At 42.0% G+C, this 19,077-nt stretch overlaps 1 protein-coding gene across 3 annotated transcripts in view; it reads left to right on the top strand.

Annotated features, from left to right (window-relative positions):
• The window catches only part of ADGRF5 (adhesion G protein-coupled receptor F5), a 47,195-nt gene extending 28,979 nt beyond the window's left edge, over nucleotides 1-18,216 (top strand). For all 3 annotated transcript variants that reach the window (XM_064508328.1, XM_064508327.1, XM_026108703.2), the window contains 12 exons: nucleotides 579-812; nucleotides 2,243-2,407; nucleotides 2,545-2,763; nucleotides 3,022-3,240; nucleotides 4,779-4,940; nucleotides 6,577-6,773; nucleotides 7,850-8,026; nucleotides 8,876-10,228; nucleotides 11,178-11,219; nucleotides 11,317-11,376; nucleotides 15,623-15,707; nucleotides 16,819-18,216. In XM_064508328.1, the coding sequence (XP_064364398.1) occupies nucleotides 579-812; nucleotides 2,243-2,407; nucleotides 2,545-2,763; nucleotides 3,022-3,240; nucleotides 4,779-4,940; nucleotides 6,577-6,773; nucleotides 7,850-8,026; nucleotides 8,876-10,228; nucleotides 11,178-11,219; nucleotides 11,317-11,376; nucleotides 15,623-15,707; nucleotides 16,819-16,898 (2,993 nt within the window). In that variant the 3' untranslated portion in view covers nucleotides 16,899-18,216. The remainder of the gene's footprint in view (nucleotides 1-578; nucleotides 813-2,242; nucleotides 2,408-2,544; nucleotides 2,764-3,021; nucleotides 3,241-4,778; nucleotides 4,941-6,576; nucleotides 6,774-7,849; nucleotides 8,027-8,875; nucleotides 10,229-11,177; nucleotides 11,220-11,316; nucleotides 11,377-15,622; nucleotides 15,708-16,818) is intronic.
• Nucleotides 18,217-19,077: the final 861 nt, after the last annotated feature.

The raw sequence follows: 19,077 nt of genomic DNA, 5'->3' as shown, positions 1-19,077 counted from the left end.
GTGTGTTCAAACCTCCTTGGGCTAAGATCAGCCTGAATCTTGGTGTCCCCACTCTTGTGAGAGTAGTCTACTCACAAGGCCAAAAGGGAGAGACCTGTGTGCCTAAAATAAGGAGGAAGGGCTCTGAATGCCTGTTTCAAAGTGAAGCCTAGCTTGCATCCAGGGGACAGATGACTAAGAAAGTGGCCAGTAAATACCCTGTTCTCTTTGACAGTACCTCCTGAGCAGCATAGGTGTCTGCGCTCTGAGTGCCAGCTCTTGTGGAGGGTACCTTAGGCACCTATCTCTCATTCATTCCCTGTAGGAACCTTTTGCACAGTCTTACTATTTTCTTACCATGACATGCTGCTACCACCTGGATTTGGACTCCAAATATCACCTTGGCTAGATTTTAAGCATCGCACCCCAGACCTGAGAGCAAATTTTGACTAGCAATAGTAGAGTCACTACAGTCACGCTGTATTGCAGCATGATGGGAGATGCGAAAACTGGGAGAGGAAGTGGCTCCCAGCTCCGAACTCTAAATTTAGGTGAAACAAGAGTAAAACACATTCTCAGATACTGCCTATGCTTTACAGGTTCCTATATGTGCATTTTCACAAACAACAGTCTGTACTACAAGCTGATGTATAAGGCCATAAAAGCAATAGACATCTCTCCACTACACATCATTTCACACTTAAATGACATTGATGTTACGTGTGACAGTCCTGAAATGCAGACAAACGGTCCTTTGCTGTTCTGCTGTATTGACAGACAATTACCATCACTAACTGGTGACTGGAAAGTAAATGGGCCTATCAACATTACAGGTAAGATTAACAAAAGATTGTCTTTACCCTGCCTGGTTGGTTTGTTCTTCAGAGGCCTCCTATTATTTTGTAGCAGCTCCCCCCAAAAGGCCAAGTCCTAGGATAAATATTGGGTATGTGCTCCAAAGCGGGGACAGAGTGGTTCATTTGCATTGTCTTGGTCCCAGTGGGATTTTGGGCATTTCCATGCATTACGCAAGCACTGCTGCTCAAAACTGTGCCATCCTGGTTGGAAGCCTCTGCCTGGATCAGCACCATACAGACTTTTTCCAAAAGCTTATTTTTGCATTCTCTAGTTTCGAGAGCAAGGGTGGTGGATCAGCCTCTAGAGATATCTCCAGAATCACCCTTGGTGTGTGAAAAGTCTCTGAGTACCATGTACCAAGATCTGGCAAACAAGGGGGCAGGTGGTACAACATACCCGCAACATAGCAAAAAAATGACTCTACAATTTCCCTTTCCATGTGTAGTTGTGATCGAGCACATGCCTATTCAGTCAGACTTCCTGTAAGGCTTTTTCTATAATACAATCATAAAGAGTTAATACAGCTCCAAGAACAATGTGCTAGAGATGATTACAAGATAGCCTGAATAGAAACCATCATAAATGTCTATAAAACATGGTCATAAACAATCTACTGCCCTACTGGACTCTTACATATTTTATGGCTATGGATTAACTGTTTATTATTAACTGTCTGTTATAAATGAAGCTTCAGCAGAAAGTGGGACAGCAAACAGAGAAAACCTTCGAAGTTCATGCACACAGTCATTTCTACAGAGGACAGCTAATGGTGTGCAGGAGTGTTTGCAGAGAGAAAGGATGAAATACTGGCCTACTGTAATCAGCTATTTTGCTCTTAATTCACTGTGGCCAGGTTTTCATCCATGAACTTCACTCATAAAGCAGATGCACACTCAGCTTTAGCATGGGATAGCTTTAGCAGTTTCGTCCCCTTACAGCTAAACCTGCACTCTTCAGATTTAAAGTTGAATGCCTGTCAAGATCCTCACAATGTTTATTTCAAAATAAGATTACCTTAAAATCTGCAGTATTTTCTCTTATTTTGCTTATCTTACTCATCCTATATATTACAGGTAATAAGGTTAGGCCTGAACGACAACATTCTTCATTTTGACATCCCGAGGCATCCAAGCAACACTGTTGTTCTCAATGGGATTGTTTATGGCAGTAGGTGCCCAGCACTAGGCTGAGAGCTGGGCTTCTGGCCTTTGGAGATCTCTGTGAGCGCTGCCAGAGTAAAGGGTGTGCATGGATTTTAGCACTGATGAGTTGAAAGTGCTACACTACCAAAGATTACATATAAACCCACAGGGTTTTCCTTAGCTATTGCGATTGCTTGTGATTTTCAGAGCCCAGGTATTTTCGGACATCCATAGCCCCTCAAGGATTGTTTATTTCACTCTAGGAGTCTCCAGTTTCAGTGGAAACTGCACTGAATACAACCTCACAGTCAATGCATTGCTATGCCCACCTGAGAAGTCAGGTACAGTGACAACATACACATGTGAGCTGCATACTGGACACGGTGCAAGCACCAGTCAAAACATCAGAGTGATGTATTTACGAACAGGTAAGAATCAGGTAGCATGTAACACAGACCATAAGCTCTTTGATGCCCAGGTGACATCTATGGCACATGGTATTTGCAAATGACTGACTATAACGAGTGACCGTCAATAACATGTCATTTATCTTGTGTCATCTCAGCACATGTAGCCATAACTTCAAGCATAAAAGCATCTGTTTCTGCGGGACGTTCATTTACTCTAACATGCACAAGTGATGTGAGCAATTATGACAGCGTCAGTTGGGAAATCCAGGACAGAAATAACACAAAAATTATAGACTGTGCTATGTGCATCAATAGCAGCAAATTCCCAGCCAAATCTGTGCTGAATGTGAGCACTGCCACTGAGGACTGGAGCGGTGAGTGAATACAGTTTGTATTGGCTACAAAGGCAATGAATTCTCTGTACCAGATCATTTACAGCATCCTTAGTGTGGCAAATTACTGTGATGCCTGGCCACAGAAAATAAAAGAATTAAAATCGAAACTGCTGGAGGACAGCAAGGCATGGTGCTGCCCACAACTCTGTCCTTGTTCAGTATTGGGGCTCATGACCAGACAAAAGCTGAGAAGCCCTTATGTTGACTGAGACATAGTTTTTGTGTCATTGCTTTCAGGCACCTACATCTGCACGTTCTCCCAGAAGTATCTGAACAGTTCTGCCAACATGACAATCACCGTTGTTCCCTTGCCTCTGAAGCAGAACATCCTAGTAGACCCCATCACGGCATCTATACAGAACAACAAGGTGCAAGCCCTTACATGCTGCATAAATGCTAAAGCCAGCGAAAATTATGATGTTACATTTGTGGTTCAACAAAATGAATTTCAAGTTGGTAAGAAACAATAAACTTGTTGAATTAACAGTTACACTGAGCGTCACAACCCCAGTCTGTAGGATTCTCTTCATGATCTCCACAGTTAGTGAGTTAACAGCTGTAACTATTTTTCACATTTTTGGGGGGTTATACACATTAAATTCCTTTCCACCCTTACTTATGTCCAGTTTCTTCCTGTTTTATCGTTGTCCATTAGCTGATTCCCCTTACTACTAGTCATCAGAAAGCATCGGATCTTTACTTTGACCTATGTAGACTCAGTCAAAATGTGATTAATGTAATGTTTTACAGATATTCTTAGAATCCTTCTTTATTCTCACCAGTGACTTCTACTGACCTTGTCATCACTTAGATACTTTTGAGTATTTTATTTTAGTGTCTCAGGGTTGGGTTTTTTTTTCAGCTGAGTCCAAGTAAGCAATTCATACTTATTGCTATTATGACCACCAACAAGGACTCTCAAGTGTATAAAAAAAAAGGAAATAGACTTTTTTTCTGGGGGGGTGGCTGCAGTGCCTGGGGAGCATGGCTAACATTAATTAGAAGAATATTAAAGTCAGCTGCTGTAGTGATAAATATGAGTAAATTCAGTGGTTTGGTGTGCCTTGCCAGGCAGTGAGAATAAGCATCCTCATCACTGTTCAGATTAGAAATTGGTGAATTCTGTTTATTTGCTTTTATCTTCCACTCTGACATTTTCTGAATTCAGTACTGAGGAAATGTTACTTAGGAAGAAGATCTATTAATTAATGAAAAATGTAGAATAACATACTAAGAATGCAATTCAGAGAACTATACTATATTCATCAAGGATACAGGTAACATATAATTAACAACACAAAAACCTAGGCTTCTATGTCTTAAATTTAAGGCAGTTCTGAAGCTTCCTTGGTATGATTTATATGCTAGGAGTTGTCAAGTGGCTCACAAAATAGCTAGATTAGAAAAGAGCACAGAAGAGCCACCTAAACTAACTCAGAAAACATGTAGGAGTGCAAAAACAACAGGTTGAAGTATAAGGCAGGCAGAGACTGGATCTTTGAGCTGCTAAGAAAAAATGCGAAGATCCCTTTGAAAGAGATTGCAATCAGAGACTCTCAGGCACACTGAAAAACAGTGGGAGTGCAGGGCAGATCCTGAGTTTGAAAGAATCATGTATGGACAGAAAAAAAATTCTCAGCCTAAATCAAATGTTTGTGGTAGAAGCAGAAGCAGGAAGACCATTCACCAGAAATGTTTCTAAGGCAAATTTTGGTTCCTGCATAGAAAGAGGGTTTGGGCAGGATTTGTTCATACACCAACAATTGAAAAGGATGCTGATCCCACAACAGCTGCCAGAAGATTTACTTTTTAATAAATTTTTTAACTTTTTAATAATTTTAATAAATCAGCAACAGACAGATCAGCATACACAGACTCTCCACAAAGACAGCTTTCCTCTAAGACACATGGAAAAAAGTTTACAGAAGCTTTCTGCTCTCTGCTAGCTGATTGACCCCAAGTCTGTATTAACCTATCTCAATCTTTCCATGCAGGGAAAAAGAAAGAAGGAAATCTGTTGTGCTATTACACAACGTACAATTACACAGAATCAAAACCAGACAGCAACACACCGCCCCTCCAGGCATATTGTAAGTTTGTTAATCGCATTGGAGATGAAGTCAGGAGTAACAATATAATACTGGAGCCAGTATCTGGTAAGAAAATCCTACTATTTAAAGCTGTTAAACAGGAAATCCCCATAACTTTGTTAAGTCAGAGGCCATAAATTTATTACTTGTGACACGTAACAGGAGCAAGTTCGTGTTAGCCAAGAATATTTTGTCTCTTTTTAATGGGAAATTTAGAAATACAAAGGAAAGAATGGGTTTTGTTGAAATTAAAAAAAAAACAAAAACTGTTTTCTCTGTATTTGACAGTGGCCCAGTACGTTCCTGAGCTTTCATAGCTCAGTCATCTTCTGTCCCCGCCTCCCTCTGGTGAGGCCTGCCCTGCTGCGCTCTGTCTCCCACGTTGTAGTGTGGCCATAAACATCTCAGCTTGCACCAACAATTTAGCAAGGGTAAAAAACTGTGGTGCCTCAGGAAGAAGTTTTCTAGCTCAGGAAGTCAGTCTGTGGGAGAGCATATCCACCTTAAACACACGAGTGGCAACTTCCCTGAAGTGTTGCAGAGAGCTGGGCCGGCCCAGTTTCCAGTCAGCTCTGGAAGAAATACTGGGTAATTGGAATTCCACATTCCTAAATCGTTTTAATGGTAAGTTTTCTTCTGACCAGAGTTTGGATATTTCAGCTTCTTATTCTGAATCAGGAAAAAAAAAAAAAAAAAAAGGACATCTCTATGGTGCAGAAATTCTCTTTCTTCCACAGTATAAACAGTGGTGCCTACCATGGACTCAAATGCATTTGACCAGATTTCAGTCTCTTTGGCAATAAAAAGTGTGCCTTAGGATCAGTCTGCAAACACTTTATTTACTTTAGTCAGCAGCTACTTACTGGTATGACTAACTTTAAGCCAGTTAGATTATTTGCAGGACTCACTGTTCATGAAAAAGGTGTTGAGGCCTCACTATCAAGGTCTAAATGAATTTCTTGTTAGTGCTGCAGCAGCCCTAAGTCCCTTAGCAGAGTAAGATAACCCCTGGGCTAGAGACGGCCAGGTACATACAAAGAATTACAGTTCACATAGTGGTCAATATAATCCCACCTACACCCCTATTTTCCAATGTAATCTAATAGACAAATTCTAAAAGTTTGGGTGTTGGTTTTTGGGCTTGGTTCAGTACTCAAAAACAAGTGGTTTGACTCAATTTTCTTTTTAATTTCATGATTCCAAAAAAATTGGACCAGGAATTTAAAAGGAGTTTGGTTTTTGTTTTCAGGTTTTAGGGTTTTTTTTTCACCAGGTTTTGCTTCTTACTTTTGTTTCAGCTGCAAAAAGTACTGAGTTTCAAGCAGCTTGCTTCTGGTGCCTGACAGAATCAGCAGATGCTAAGATGCCTGTGAGAGAAATGAGAAAACATTTTACAGTGTCCCAAGAAAAGTCTCCTAACCCTTAAGAAAGCTCCTGCTCAGGCTTCAGAGAAGATTTGAAGAGACAAATATTTGCATTTTATTCTTATTATGGAGAGTAGCAAAGGCTTGGAAGTTGTTGAAAAATACAGCTTCCAAGGCATATACACACTCAAAAGTCATAACTACCAAAGATGGCAAACTGAAATGCTAACCTCTGACGGTTAAGGGTTAAAGACCTCTGAACTTTGGGAGCTCACAGGTCTGATGAGGGGTATCTCTCTGTTTCTCAGTTTTCCATCTCTCTTTTTTTCTCAAAACAGATGGGAAAGTTCACTGCTCAGGCAGTTTGGGCACTGGAGAACAAGGGGCCACAATAACGAAGCCGTGCACTGAGTTAAGCAATGCAGATGGTTTCAACCGAGGCAATGTAACTTATGTGTGTTCCAGCAACTCCTGGATAGTTGCCAGAAATGACTGCCTTTCTGTACCAATAAACAACTTGCTTCTCAGTGCTGAGGTAACATTTATGAGTTTTTCTGAGGTTTCAGGGGAGGGGGTAGCTTTAAAAGAGAGAACAAAAATGGACTTTTTGCTCAAGAATACCTAAAATATATGAAGTATTAAAAATAAAAATATTTAATTACATCTATCTGTTAAAAGACACAAAGAACGATTGGCTATATCTATACAAGTCAGTAAAAGAGGCCAGCTCCCTTTCTCTGGCCCAGAGGCACACGGCACTGCATGGCTGACATACATACACTTTAATGCCCTCTCCCCAGGCAAGATGACCTTATTCTTAGCGTCTACTGGGAAAAGTCCCTGGCCTTTGGTGTGCCATGAACCACACTCAGGCATTGCCTGCAGGAATGCTCGTTGGCACAAGCCAGACCATGCCACCAAGTACACTAACAACAAAACAGTATGGACAACTATGGGCCACTGCCTGAGCCTATGCACGGGCCCTGTTTAGCATGTCCCCTCAGCCACTGCACCTCCCAGATAGGTGCTGGGCTTAGGTTTTTGGGGAGGGGTAGCTGTCCTATCATATAGCGCAGTTCACTCCTACAAACCAGCCACAGCCACCCTTTTCTCTGTGAGGTTAGATGACAGAAATCATCTTTCTTTCATTAAACACTGGCTATGTTTATTTTAGTAAATTAGACATAACGAGGGTCCAAGCAGAGGTACAGCTACTCAATCATTTATTTTCTTAACTTTTTCCTAGGATAGTCCCTGGTATGGTTTGGGCCCAGCCCAACTATTTTCTCCCAAATAATTCCCAGAATATTATACTATAATATTAATATAATATATATTAATAGAATATATCAATGCATAATGCATATTATTAATATTAATTTATTAATTAATATTATTAATATTAATATATATTATAGCACAGGCAACAAACCATTCTCAACAGGCAGTCTGGATACCCCACTCTGGAGGGACAGAGGGCTCAATACTATCAGCATGGGCAGAATGGGCCTGGTTCTGTTTATTTGACTAGTACAGGTACAGCCATTATGAAGGAGGATCAAACTCCAGGCAAATTGCATATATGTAATGCGGTGTCATCTTCCATTCCAGTCTTTGGTCAACAGTCCCACTGCAAGAGAAGACCTACCTAAATATCTTGAGGAGCTTCAGAGAGAGACAGAAGAGGAGCAAAGTGCACTAAATCAGTCTGCAAACCTAGGTGCAGTTGTTACCATCCTGGATTTGGTCTCCTCTATCCCAGCACATGCAAATACTGCCACTATTACAGTAAGGTTTTATTTTAAGTCTTACCAATACTTACAAAGCCCTTTGGCCTCTGTGCCACAGAGGAAGAAATTCTCCTCAAGAAATTTAACAGTTAGAGTCATGAGCAGGTGGGAATTAAGGGAATGAGATGAAATGACAGAAAGATACAGAAGAGCTTATGAAAAACCAGGATGACGAAGACCAAGAGCCTATGCATGAAAGAGCACAACAGAATTTAAGCACTAGGAAGAAAAACTACTACATGCTTAGCAAATAGAAATGTTCTAGGGATCCATAAATGTCTCTGGTACTAAACATCTGAGGAAAGGACAATGAATGATGGACTAGGAGCAGGAATACAAAAAAGGAAAGAGTTAAAATAAACATAAGGAGAATTAACTCCAGGGGCCATGATCAAGTGAGGAAAATCAACTGAATGTAACAACAAATAAATGGCAGAACATATCTTAGAAATGCTTGAAAGCCTTAACTGTGAGGTATAGAAGAACAGCACTGCTTTTCTGAACAGAAAAGTGCCAGAAGACTTGATGTTTTGTAGCTGCAGAACCCTAAATGAGAGACAGAGGAATCAAGGATCGCACAAAGACTGAGGCCTCAGACAGAAGGCTGGGAAAGAGAAAGTAGTAACTAATATGACAAGAAAAGCCAAGCAGCTTAACTTTTCAAAACCTTGACTTGAAAATAGGGCATGCAGAGGGGTAATGACTGAAGGTTTCGTATGGCCTGGGAAAAAGAGGAAATGCTGGGCTTTTGCAAAAGGCAATTCTAGTACCATACAGAAAATATCACCAGATATAACAATGATTTGTATGAGATTTCAGTAACACCATTACTCTGTTGTCATTACAGAATTTCCTGTCTACAGTGGACACGATTGTTAATGTTTCCAAAAAAAAAACTTGGGAAGCACTGGATAAGCAGCAGCCACATAAAAGTTCTTTGTTACTGCTTTCAGTAGAAAGATTTTCAGAGCACCTCCAACCAGTTAATAATACCATTCCTTCTGTCAACACAGATACCATTCAGTTAGATGGTATAGTAGTGACAGAAAACAGCAAGGCAGACTATAGTAAGAACTTCACCAGTAAAACAAACCTCACGGTTAATGTACTAATAGGTGAAGCTGAAATTCAGACTCTGCCGCAAAACTCAACCGTTGTCAGTGTGGCCTACTCAACACTTGGACATATTTTGCCCCAGACTAAGCACATGCTCGTGAATGGCTTACTGCTAACAACAACCATAAGCAGAAACAGAAGCCAGAACATCTCTATTAATATGACTTTTGCAAAGCAAAATACTTCCCTAAAGGACCCACAGTGTGTCTTTTGGAACTTCAATCCAAATAGCAGCGGCGATTGGAATAGTAGCGGTTGCACAACCACAGAGGTAGGAGCTGATGTCATTTGCTCCTGCAGTCACTTGACATCATTTTCAATTCTGATGTCACCTGATGAATCTCGTCAGGGAAGCACTGAAGATTATATTACCTACATTGGCCTGGCCATTTCCATCTTGAGTTTGGTGGTCTGCATTATAATTGAATCTTTAGTCTGGAAATACGTGACGAACAACACAACCTCCTATATGCGCCATGTCTGTATACTCAACATAGCTATGTCACTCCTGCTTGCTGACATTTGGTTCCTTGTTACTGCTTCCATTCATAACAAAAAGCATATCTGTACAGTGGTCACCTTCTTCATCCATTTATTCTACCTCAGCGTCTTTTTCTGGATGCTCAGCCTGGGCCTCATTCTTTTCTACCGACTGGTCTTCATCTTACACAACACAAGCAAGACCACTCAGAAAGTGGTGGCATTCTGTCTGGGATATGGGTGCCCCTTTGTCATTGCAGTCATCACCATCGCTGTCACTCTGCCAAGGGATGTTTACACCAGAAAGAAAGTCTGCTGGCTCAACTGGGAGGACAGCACTGCTCTCTGGGCCTTTGTCATACCTGCCCTGATCATTGTGGCCATTAATTTGTTCATCACTGCAGTCGTCATAATAAAAATACTGAGGCCAACCATTGGGGACAGGACAAACAAGCAGGAGAGGAACTCTCTGATTCAAATTGGCAAAAGCGTGGCCATCCTGACACCGCTGTTAGGCCTCACCTGGGGATTTGGCCTTGCCACCATCATCAAAAGCAGCTCTCGGACATTCCACATCCTCTTTGCTCTGCTCAATTCTTTGCAGGTGAGTTACACATGTGCATGGTTTTGTTTTCTCTATGACCATTTAACATGTAGTAACATTACTGTAGTGCTGTGCTTGGGGAGAATAAACACAGTTTGGAAAAGTTCAGGTTTGTCTTACCCATCCTTATTCCCAAAGGGCTCTTTGGGAAACCCATTCCAGCACCATCAGGTATTCTCAGCTGCCTTAACAGATGATCCTTACAGATAAAGCTAACACAAAGATAACTTCTGACTTCGCCAGTTGCTTAGGGGAGAACTTGCATCCTGAAGATTAAGATAACCCTACTATATGCAGGTGGGCAAGCTTCAGCATGTCTGCTCTCATTTACAGTGCATCTGGAAATATCATAGGATGTTCTCATGGGTTGAAGTAATGAGGGAGTATAAACAGCAGGGAAGTCACCAAAACCAGCAGAGCAGTACTAAGAAAAAAGAGGATAACTGACCAAAACTCGGATGATTGATTGTTTTCAATCAGTGAGATTTTTATAATAACACATTTAACTGGCCACCAGTATCCAGATATAAAAGGCTTTCTTACAGACACAATGGTTACATCTACTCTGTCTCTTAAGGATGGCTTCAAAATTGCACATTCCAGACCAAACTCACTTGCCTTTTATATTGTGAGCCTTCTAGCTTACCTTGGGGGCACAGGTAGGGCATGTCTTTCATAGATGAAAGTCTATCCTACCAAGTATGCTTAATGCTAGGAAATTACCTGTGTCACTTCTGAAGACCAGATATACCTATGGCTTAGGCAGGCTAGGCCTGGAGACCTCTACCACATCAGTGGTCTGTTAAGTGAGATGCAGTAAGAAAAATGCCCTCTACTAAAGACATCAGAGTTTAAATAGTCAACATGGACAATGTTTGAGATAACTATGAGGTACTGCACTTAAAAGGTTGATGTCATCAAGGACTGAATGTAATTATCTGTCCCCTAGGGATTATCCATTTTGGTGTTTGGGACTCTCTGGGACAAGAAGGTAAGAATTCAAACTACTACTTATATTGCATGAAAGATATTGTTGGAATTTGAACATAATCACTGTATTTACAGATTGACTTTTTTTGAACAAATAGATACAAGAAGCCTTGCTGAAGAGGAATTCACTGTCCAGATGGAGTTCACAGCAAACAAAGGTTAAATCTTTTCCCTAACAATGTATTTCTGAGTCACTGTTGAATAGTCTAACACACTCCTAGTGTCTTTTTAGTCAAAAGCACTTTATATTACTATCTATTAGAACTGGTCAGTGAAAGACTGCTCAGAGAAACTAACAACATAACTCCGAAAATACTCCCTCCCCCCTTTTTCAAAGTTATTTCACCTACGGTTCAAAAACGAGAGGAGGTTGGTGGACATTTGATCATAAACAATATATAAAAAATGCACTAAAATCTGTAAGAAAAAATGTAACTGAAAGTTTTCTTAAGTTAGAAAAATCAGAGAATTTCAGTGGCACCATTAATATTTGCAACCATACCAGAAATGCAAAGGGAACTTCTTGGTAAGATGCCCTTCAGCTATGGGCAGGAAAGGATGGAGCCTCTAACCCTTGGGACTTCAAAGACAGGTTAGCCCACAGTTCATGCTGAGAACAGAGGATGGGAGGAAGTAAGAATCTCTTGTCAAAACTGTGTCCAGCTGCAGCAAAGAATCAGACTTCACAGAGCCAGAAACAGCACGTACACACACATGATTTTGTAACCAAGTCACCTGGATACACTCCTAGAAGATGAGAGATTTGGGTTCCAGGCCCAGCAAACTCCTGCATTTAGAACAGAACAGTCAGGGGCTAAGAAAAAGTATTTAAAATAGTGTGGGGAAAAGGGCCTGGATCCTTAAGGTAGTTCCTGTAAGGCTACTCTCACATGGTTGGTTGTTATTGTCTTCCTGCTTCTGGTAGAGACATGTTCACCTCTACTTCTGCTGTCACTGCCATCACTTCCCACAGGAGGGGCCACATTCCCAGGCACAGAATGTATAAATGTTTCAGCCAAGAGGAATAGAAAACACTGTCTCAAGAAGGCTACACGAAGATGGATATTTCTGGGTATTCTACACAGCAATATATTTAACTTCATGTTTCACCATACAGCTGCAGAGTGAAAAAATGGAAGCCCTACCACATTAGCTCCTGAAAGAGGAATCATTAACCTATGTTATGCAAGATATTAGAGCACAGATCACAATGATCTCCCACAACCTCATCACCTATAAATCTATGAGCCATCTCTTGCTCATCCCTTTGCAGTAAATTTCTCAGTGCTATGGTCTACTCTAACTTGGCAGGGCTTTGCACCAGGGAAATTATTCCACTGCCTTCTTCACTTCACCCTTGGGGAGCTCTTCTAGACAGCAAACCTCCTTTTGCCTCTTTTTAGTTTCATCTTCTTATATCTGGGTTCACTGCCTTTGCTGCCTGCCATAGTGTTCTCTTCCCTTGAAATCCTGGCTTCCACTTACACCTTTGCATTGATAACCACTCACCAAAGAAGCCACTCCAGGGTGGGTCAGGGATGAGGGCATCAGAATTTAACCACTGGGGCTTAGTTTGGAAAGAGAAAATGGTGGGAAATGTTTGCATCGCTATTATATGACGAGAGCTTAGGCTGGTATCTGAACTGGCTTCATTCAGAAGAGCCTCTAGATGGGTTGCTACAGAACTGGAAAGCACACCTGGAAGAATGACATGGCTAAGACAGCTGGGTATGTAGCCCCTAAGCAATGAAGGAAACCATGGCTGGACTCTCAGTTGAGGGGGGAAGCATTGACTCCAGTCATCCCAGCTCCCACAGAATCACAGAATCGTGGAGGTTGGCACCTCTGGAGATCGTCTAGGCCAACCCCATGCTCAGGGCAGAGTCAACTAGAGCAGGTTGCTCAGAGCCCCGTCCAGTCACACCTTGAATATCTCCAAGGATGGAGACTCCACAACCTCTCTGGGCAACCTCTTCCAGTGCTCGAACATCCTCACAGGAAAAAAGCATTCTCTTACATTGAGGCAGAATTGCCTATATTTCGGTTTGTGCCCATCGCTTCTTCTCCTTCCACTGGGCACCACTGGCTCCATCTTCTTTAATCCCCCCATCAGGTGTTTACACACATTGATAAGATCCCTCTGAGTCTTCTCTTCTCTGGTCTGAACAAGCCCAGCTCTCTCAGCTTCTCCTTGTATGACAGATGCTCCAAGCCCTCCAAACATCCCCGTGGCCCTTCGCCACACTCAATCCAGTACGTCCATGTCTGTCTGGTACTGGGGAGCCCAGAACGGGGCACGCTGCTCCAGATACATCCATAACCAGGAAGTCTTCCCAGCACTAACTCTGGTATCAAATGAGAACTCGTGTCCTAAAGACTCCAGAAAAGACACAGGGCCAGGCATGGTTCAAGAGAGGCTTGTATTTGTCTGGCAGAGAGAGAGAGTGAATATCTGAGAGCTGGACAGAAGGATAAGGTGGAATAAGCCATATCCTGCTGAGTGCAGAGAACTGACCTGAGCTGGGAGAAGTCACGCAATGAGCCACAGAGTGGTGAGTGTCTAGCTTGAATCTAGAAGCAGTCCAGCCACCAGGCCTGAGTAGTACTCCAGATGTGGTCTCACCAGTGCTGAATGTAGAGGAATAATCACCTTCCTCAACCTGCTGGCAACACTTGTCCCAGTGAAGCACAGGAGGCTGTTAGTTTTCTTTGCCTCAAGGGCTGGCTCATGGTCAACTTGGTCTGCACCAAAGGCCCCAGGCCTTTTCTGCCAAGCTGTTTTCCAGACAGTCGGTCACCAGCCTGTACTGGTGCATGGGGTTATTCCTCCCCAGGGGCAGGACTTGGCATTTCCCTTTGCTGAACTTCAGGATGTTCCTGTTGGCCCACTTCTCCCGTCCATTGAGGTCCCTCTGAATGGCACTACCACCATCTGGTTTATCAGCCACTTCTGGTTTTGTATTATTTGCACACCTGATGAGGGTGCACTTTGTCCCATTGTCTGAATCATTAATGAAGATGTTAAACAGTATTGGACCCCATACTGACCCCGTCGTTTGTCCCCTCAAGTGACATGCTGAAGGCCCAGAAGGAGGCAGCCTCTGATCAGCAAGGCAGAGCAGCAGTGTAATTTTTAGATGCACCAGCCCTTTGCTGCATCAAGGCTCTGGGTCAGGATGAGACAGGGATGATGAAGACTCTGCCTCACTCTGCTTGGTCTAGGATCCCCAGAATCATCCAGCTATTTTTTTTTTTTAACTGGCACTACAAGTATTCCAGCCATTTCTGCAGGAGTATAAGTGCTGGAAATATGGGACTGGGAACATTCCCTAATGCATCTTAAAGTGCCGTTCCTTCTCTATGGTTTGAAAATGGCAGCTGCTGGATGTGGTGCTATTTGGACTGTGGGAATATTTCCTTTTCTCCACGAAGCTGGCTTAAGTCATTCCCAACCAAGAATAAACAGTACAACTATCAAATAAGCATGTCAGTTTCTTCATTTCCTCCTGTATTGATACATCCCGCAGAATAAAGTAGAGAGAACAACTTGTTAAGTCATAGGCCCCAATTCTGAGTTCGTTTTCAGTAAAATCTTCTGGGCCAGATACTTTCAACTGTTTGATGCTGCTCAAACTGATTCAGGCAGTGCGCCTGTTTTCCTTGGCTGTTCTGCTGATAAGGAACAAACAAAGCACGATCAAAATCTTTGATCAAACTTTTAAAACATGATTTATTTCAGCTGTGATTTATTTATATTCTTCCTCTATCACCTTATGAACTAGGTGACAGTGCACAGAACTAATTTTCCACACCACATTGTAACCTAATGAACAGCAAAGAACTGAACAGAGATTTGTTTTTCATACTTTTTTTTTACATATCTCTTTCAGGAATCCCAATAAATTCTCAAACCTGATGGAATCATTTCAGAATCAAAAAAGAAACTTCGTTTTCAGTAGCAAAAGCTCATTTTTTTCCTTCCCATCTGGACTGTACAAAGCTGTGTTCCATTGCCCTCTAGTGGATCAAGTTAAATTTGCCTCTGATTATCTCAGCCTATTGGCCTTCTATGACCATCTCCAAAAGCATAAAAACCACATTTTTTCTGGCTACCTTAATGGATATTCTCCCTCAGATGAGGAACTAGAATTCTATGCTGTCTGGAATGACAGATCCGAAGCCTAAGCCATGTTCCCTGGCCAACAGTTAGATACAGCCTGTTCTTTTTATGTCCTGTATTTTATCTCCTTCATTGCCATTACGAACATGCAAATGTATGATGCTCCTTTTTGGACTGCCTGCTTGTACCACTGACCAGCACTTTACTGTAGCTACTTTTTTCCCTTAAATGTGACTACAAAGAAAGTTCTAGGCTTTTGACAAAAAGCAATTTCTCTCTTACAGTCAACATCCCTGATCCTGGTCACTCCAATGTTCGCTATGAGCTATCCATTTTCAAGAACTTTTAACAACTTATGTGGCAAAACAGGTATGTGATGATAGATTTCTCCTGCTGAAGTTCAAAAGGGATTTTGCCTGAGTTCTGATTCCCAGGGTCTGTCTGTCCCAATATCTATCAATCTATTCCTCTATCCATCCATCCATAGATGGCAGTTTCATCTTCTAGTATGAAGGAACTGTAATAAGTCACTGGAATCTGTAGCATAATTGTATAATACTAAAAGGAAAATTGGACGGTAGCATGTCTCATCAACTCTAAAACCCACTGACTAAGCTTTAAGCTTTGTTTTTAACTCAGTGATCTCATGACACAGTGCTCCTCAGTTTTGTGTTCCTGTACTCCCTACCACCTTGGAACTTATAGCTGTAGCTATTCAAAGGTTCCCTAGTAGTTATTTTATGGAGGTCACCATTTCAGGTATGACTTTATTTTACAAGAAGCAGTGATGAAAATATGAATAACTTAATTCCTAAACGTGATCTTTGTGTTCAAACATTACTCGGAGTAGATGGTGAGTTTGGTCAAAGTGGGGGATATAAAGGAGGTTAATATAAAGGTAAGCAACTGCTTTTTAAGAATCTTGTTAAGAGTTAGATACTGGAACAAGTAGTCTGTCTCTGACTCTGCTACTGAAAGTTTACGTGAGCACACTAGCCAGGTATAGAAAGCCTCTCACCACAGGAATAAGACTTGCCTACAACTGCCTCCCATGCTGCTGTGCCTGAAACTCCCATATTATCACCACTTGGCCATGCTCTGTGCATCAAGGTCTCAGTTTAGAGCCTCGTCGTCACAGGAGGGAGAGAGCTGGGACTCACCTGAAGAACATATGTTCTCTAGATGGGCCCCCATGCTCAAGGAGAAACACTCAGCTGCTCTATTTGTGTGAGTAAATTACAATCCTATGACATGATCCTCATTTCAAACTGACAGATCTAGACTGTGCTACCAAACACATTGATCTTTTTATTCTCTGGCATTGCTGTAACCCAGAAATGGAAGTTAGTGTCAGGGCTGCAGGGCAAGTCAAGGCCTCTAGGGTCATCAGGATGAGTCTCTCTAACTGTCCTTATTTGTTATTGCCAGCATGTCTCACACTGCTTGTCCTCATGTCTAATTGTTTTGCTTTGCTTTGCAGGAAAATACAGAGTATCTTCTTCAGAGCCATCCACCTCTTCCTCTGAAAACACTTCCAAGGCATATTCTTTGCTGAACTGAGGCACTGCAAATACTAAACAATGTACCCATAAAAGGAGCCTTGCCCTTTCTGAGTCGCAAAGAAAAAAAAGCATCTGTGAGTCACCAGGAAGCTAACTGCTTCATATTGACCAAACTGTGCCTTGGTGCATACTTCTGGAATAATCCTTTCTGGTTAATGTGTAAGGCAAGCAAGCTTTGTGAGGTGGAATTTTGCATTCTGCCAATGCCAGAAGAGATTACAAGACATTTCAAATTTGGAAGGATCTGAAGGCCTTCAAGTGCCAATAAAGACATCGGGATTGAAGAATTCTACGAGGGTGCTTAGCACTGTGCAGTACTGAGCCATAAAACGCAGTGCTATCACAGCTGTTACCAGCGATTTTAATATTTCCCGTTGCCAACTCTCTGAATGATGTCAAAAGCCTATGTAGATACACAAATACCTCATAGCTTCTCAACCACCCTCCTGTTAGAGTCTGGAACAACCAAAGGGTATAGCGCTCTGCATTTTCTATTTAAGACTTTGTGGAACCAAAGGTTCACAGCTGAGAAGGTCCATTTCAGATCTTCACTTTTGAGTCAGCTAAAAATGAAGACCATGATGATTCCTGCATGGTTATCTTTGAGATGGGATGCACTGAAAGCTCCATGTGGCACATTTTTAAGAAAAGGAAGCAAGCTTTATATCCCTAACTACAATTCTCCCTCCCTTGATACGTAACGTGATGAGAAAGATGGTTGCTGCCCTCTACCTCAGAGGGGGCTGCATTTATTTAGTGTTAAGTACACAAGGATTCTCTTGTATAAAGTCTATATCTTCTGTTGCTCACCAGAAGAGACTCACACTTGGAGGGCACAGAGAGTCAACTCTGCAGCGAACAGAAACCACCTTGTGCCAGGCAGGATGAAAGGTGCTATATATAAATTATTGCTCTCACGTTACACTTGTGGAATCAGTTATTTCCAAGCCTCTATGCCTTTAAAGGCAGGGTTCAGATGTCTTAAGCAGAAGGTTATGAAAGTGCCTGCAAAGTATTTGTAGCACAGACAAATGTTAAGAAATCTTAATGCAAAATACGATAGAAGAAGTTTCACAAATCATGAAGATTTAGATTTGGGGCCAATATCAAATACTGCTGTTAGGTGCTGCAGCCCCATTTGGTTCCTGGGAAAACCAGGCCTATGCTCAGCAGTGGCAAACTCATTCTGTGGACTTTGGAATGGGCCAGAATGGGAAACTGTTGTTTTCTGTTACGGGGATATGTGGCAGTTTGAGATGGGCAGGTGTTGATGGTGATGATGACTGAAGACAATAAACAAGCATCAATCAATTGTATTATTTATAGAGAAAGCCATTTTTGTTTGAAATTGTGTATGTAATACTAAAACACAGTTACAGATTAAGAGGTACTTGAAAATCTGTATTGACAGTGGAAACTTGAAAATCAGACCTTCGCCTTTCCAGAAAGGCCATTTATTATTCCAAGTAAAATTTGACTTTGGACAGCCATTTGGTCTAACCCACTCCAGAAGCAGCTTGGGCTGGCCAGTGTGTGTGCTTCTTACACTGCCCCAAGAAACTTATATTCAGGAAACAGCTGCATTTCAGAAAAGTCAAATTAGGCAGGAATAAGAACACCTCATGTTCAAGTTGCATAGTCTTTAAGGACTGTCCAACAGACCACAAGTGGACTGGTCAATCTCATGAGCAGAAGAAATAAGTAATTTGTTAAAGGTTTCTGTCCTGTATCCTCCAACCCCCTTTCTCTTCCAATCACCCTGGCTTCCATGGTCTTCCTTACACATCCATTCTCCCTGACCCACAGAGCTTTGATCCTCCCCAAACTTCCTGCCCTGGAGACGCAGGGTGTTTTCTGCTGACTCACTGTCCCTCACCCACTTCTTTGGCCAACAGCTGGTAGGAAATTGGATGTGCTGCAGCAAGGGCAGAGCTACAGAGATGCTGAAAGTCCAGCTGGGGCACACAGCCGACTACGTGGCTCACTATGCCAAGAGAATGAGTAGTGGTCACATCCTGCCCATTTCTCCCTTGGTGGAAACTTTAATGAGCTCTACCTGACCATCAATACTTGTGAACTTACAAAGATGCTACTTGTGAACTTTTTTGGTCTTTTTGGTTAAAAAAAGGCCAACAGGATTCAATGCTATTGAGAAGCAAGGGGTTGGCAGGCAGGCA

This window comes from Dromaius novaehollandiae, chromosome 3 (assembly GCF_036370855.1).
Source record: "Dromaius novaehollandiae isolate bDroNov1 chromosome 3, bDroNov1.hap1, whole genome shotgun sequence".
NCBI lineage: Eukaryota > Metazoa > Chordata > Aves > Casuariiformes > Dromaiidae > Dromaius > Dromaius novaehollandiae.
Note: the sequence above shows the minus strand (reverse complement) of the source record. Positions and strands in the feature narration are given on the sequence as shown.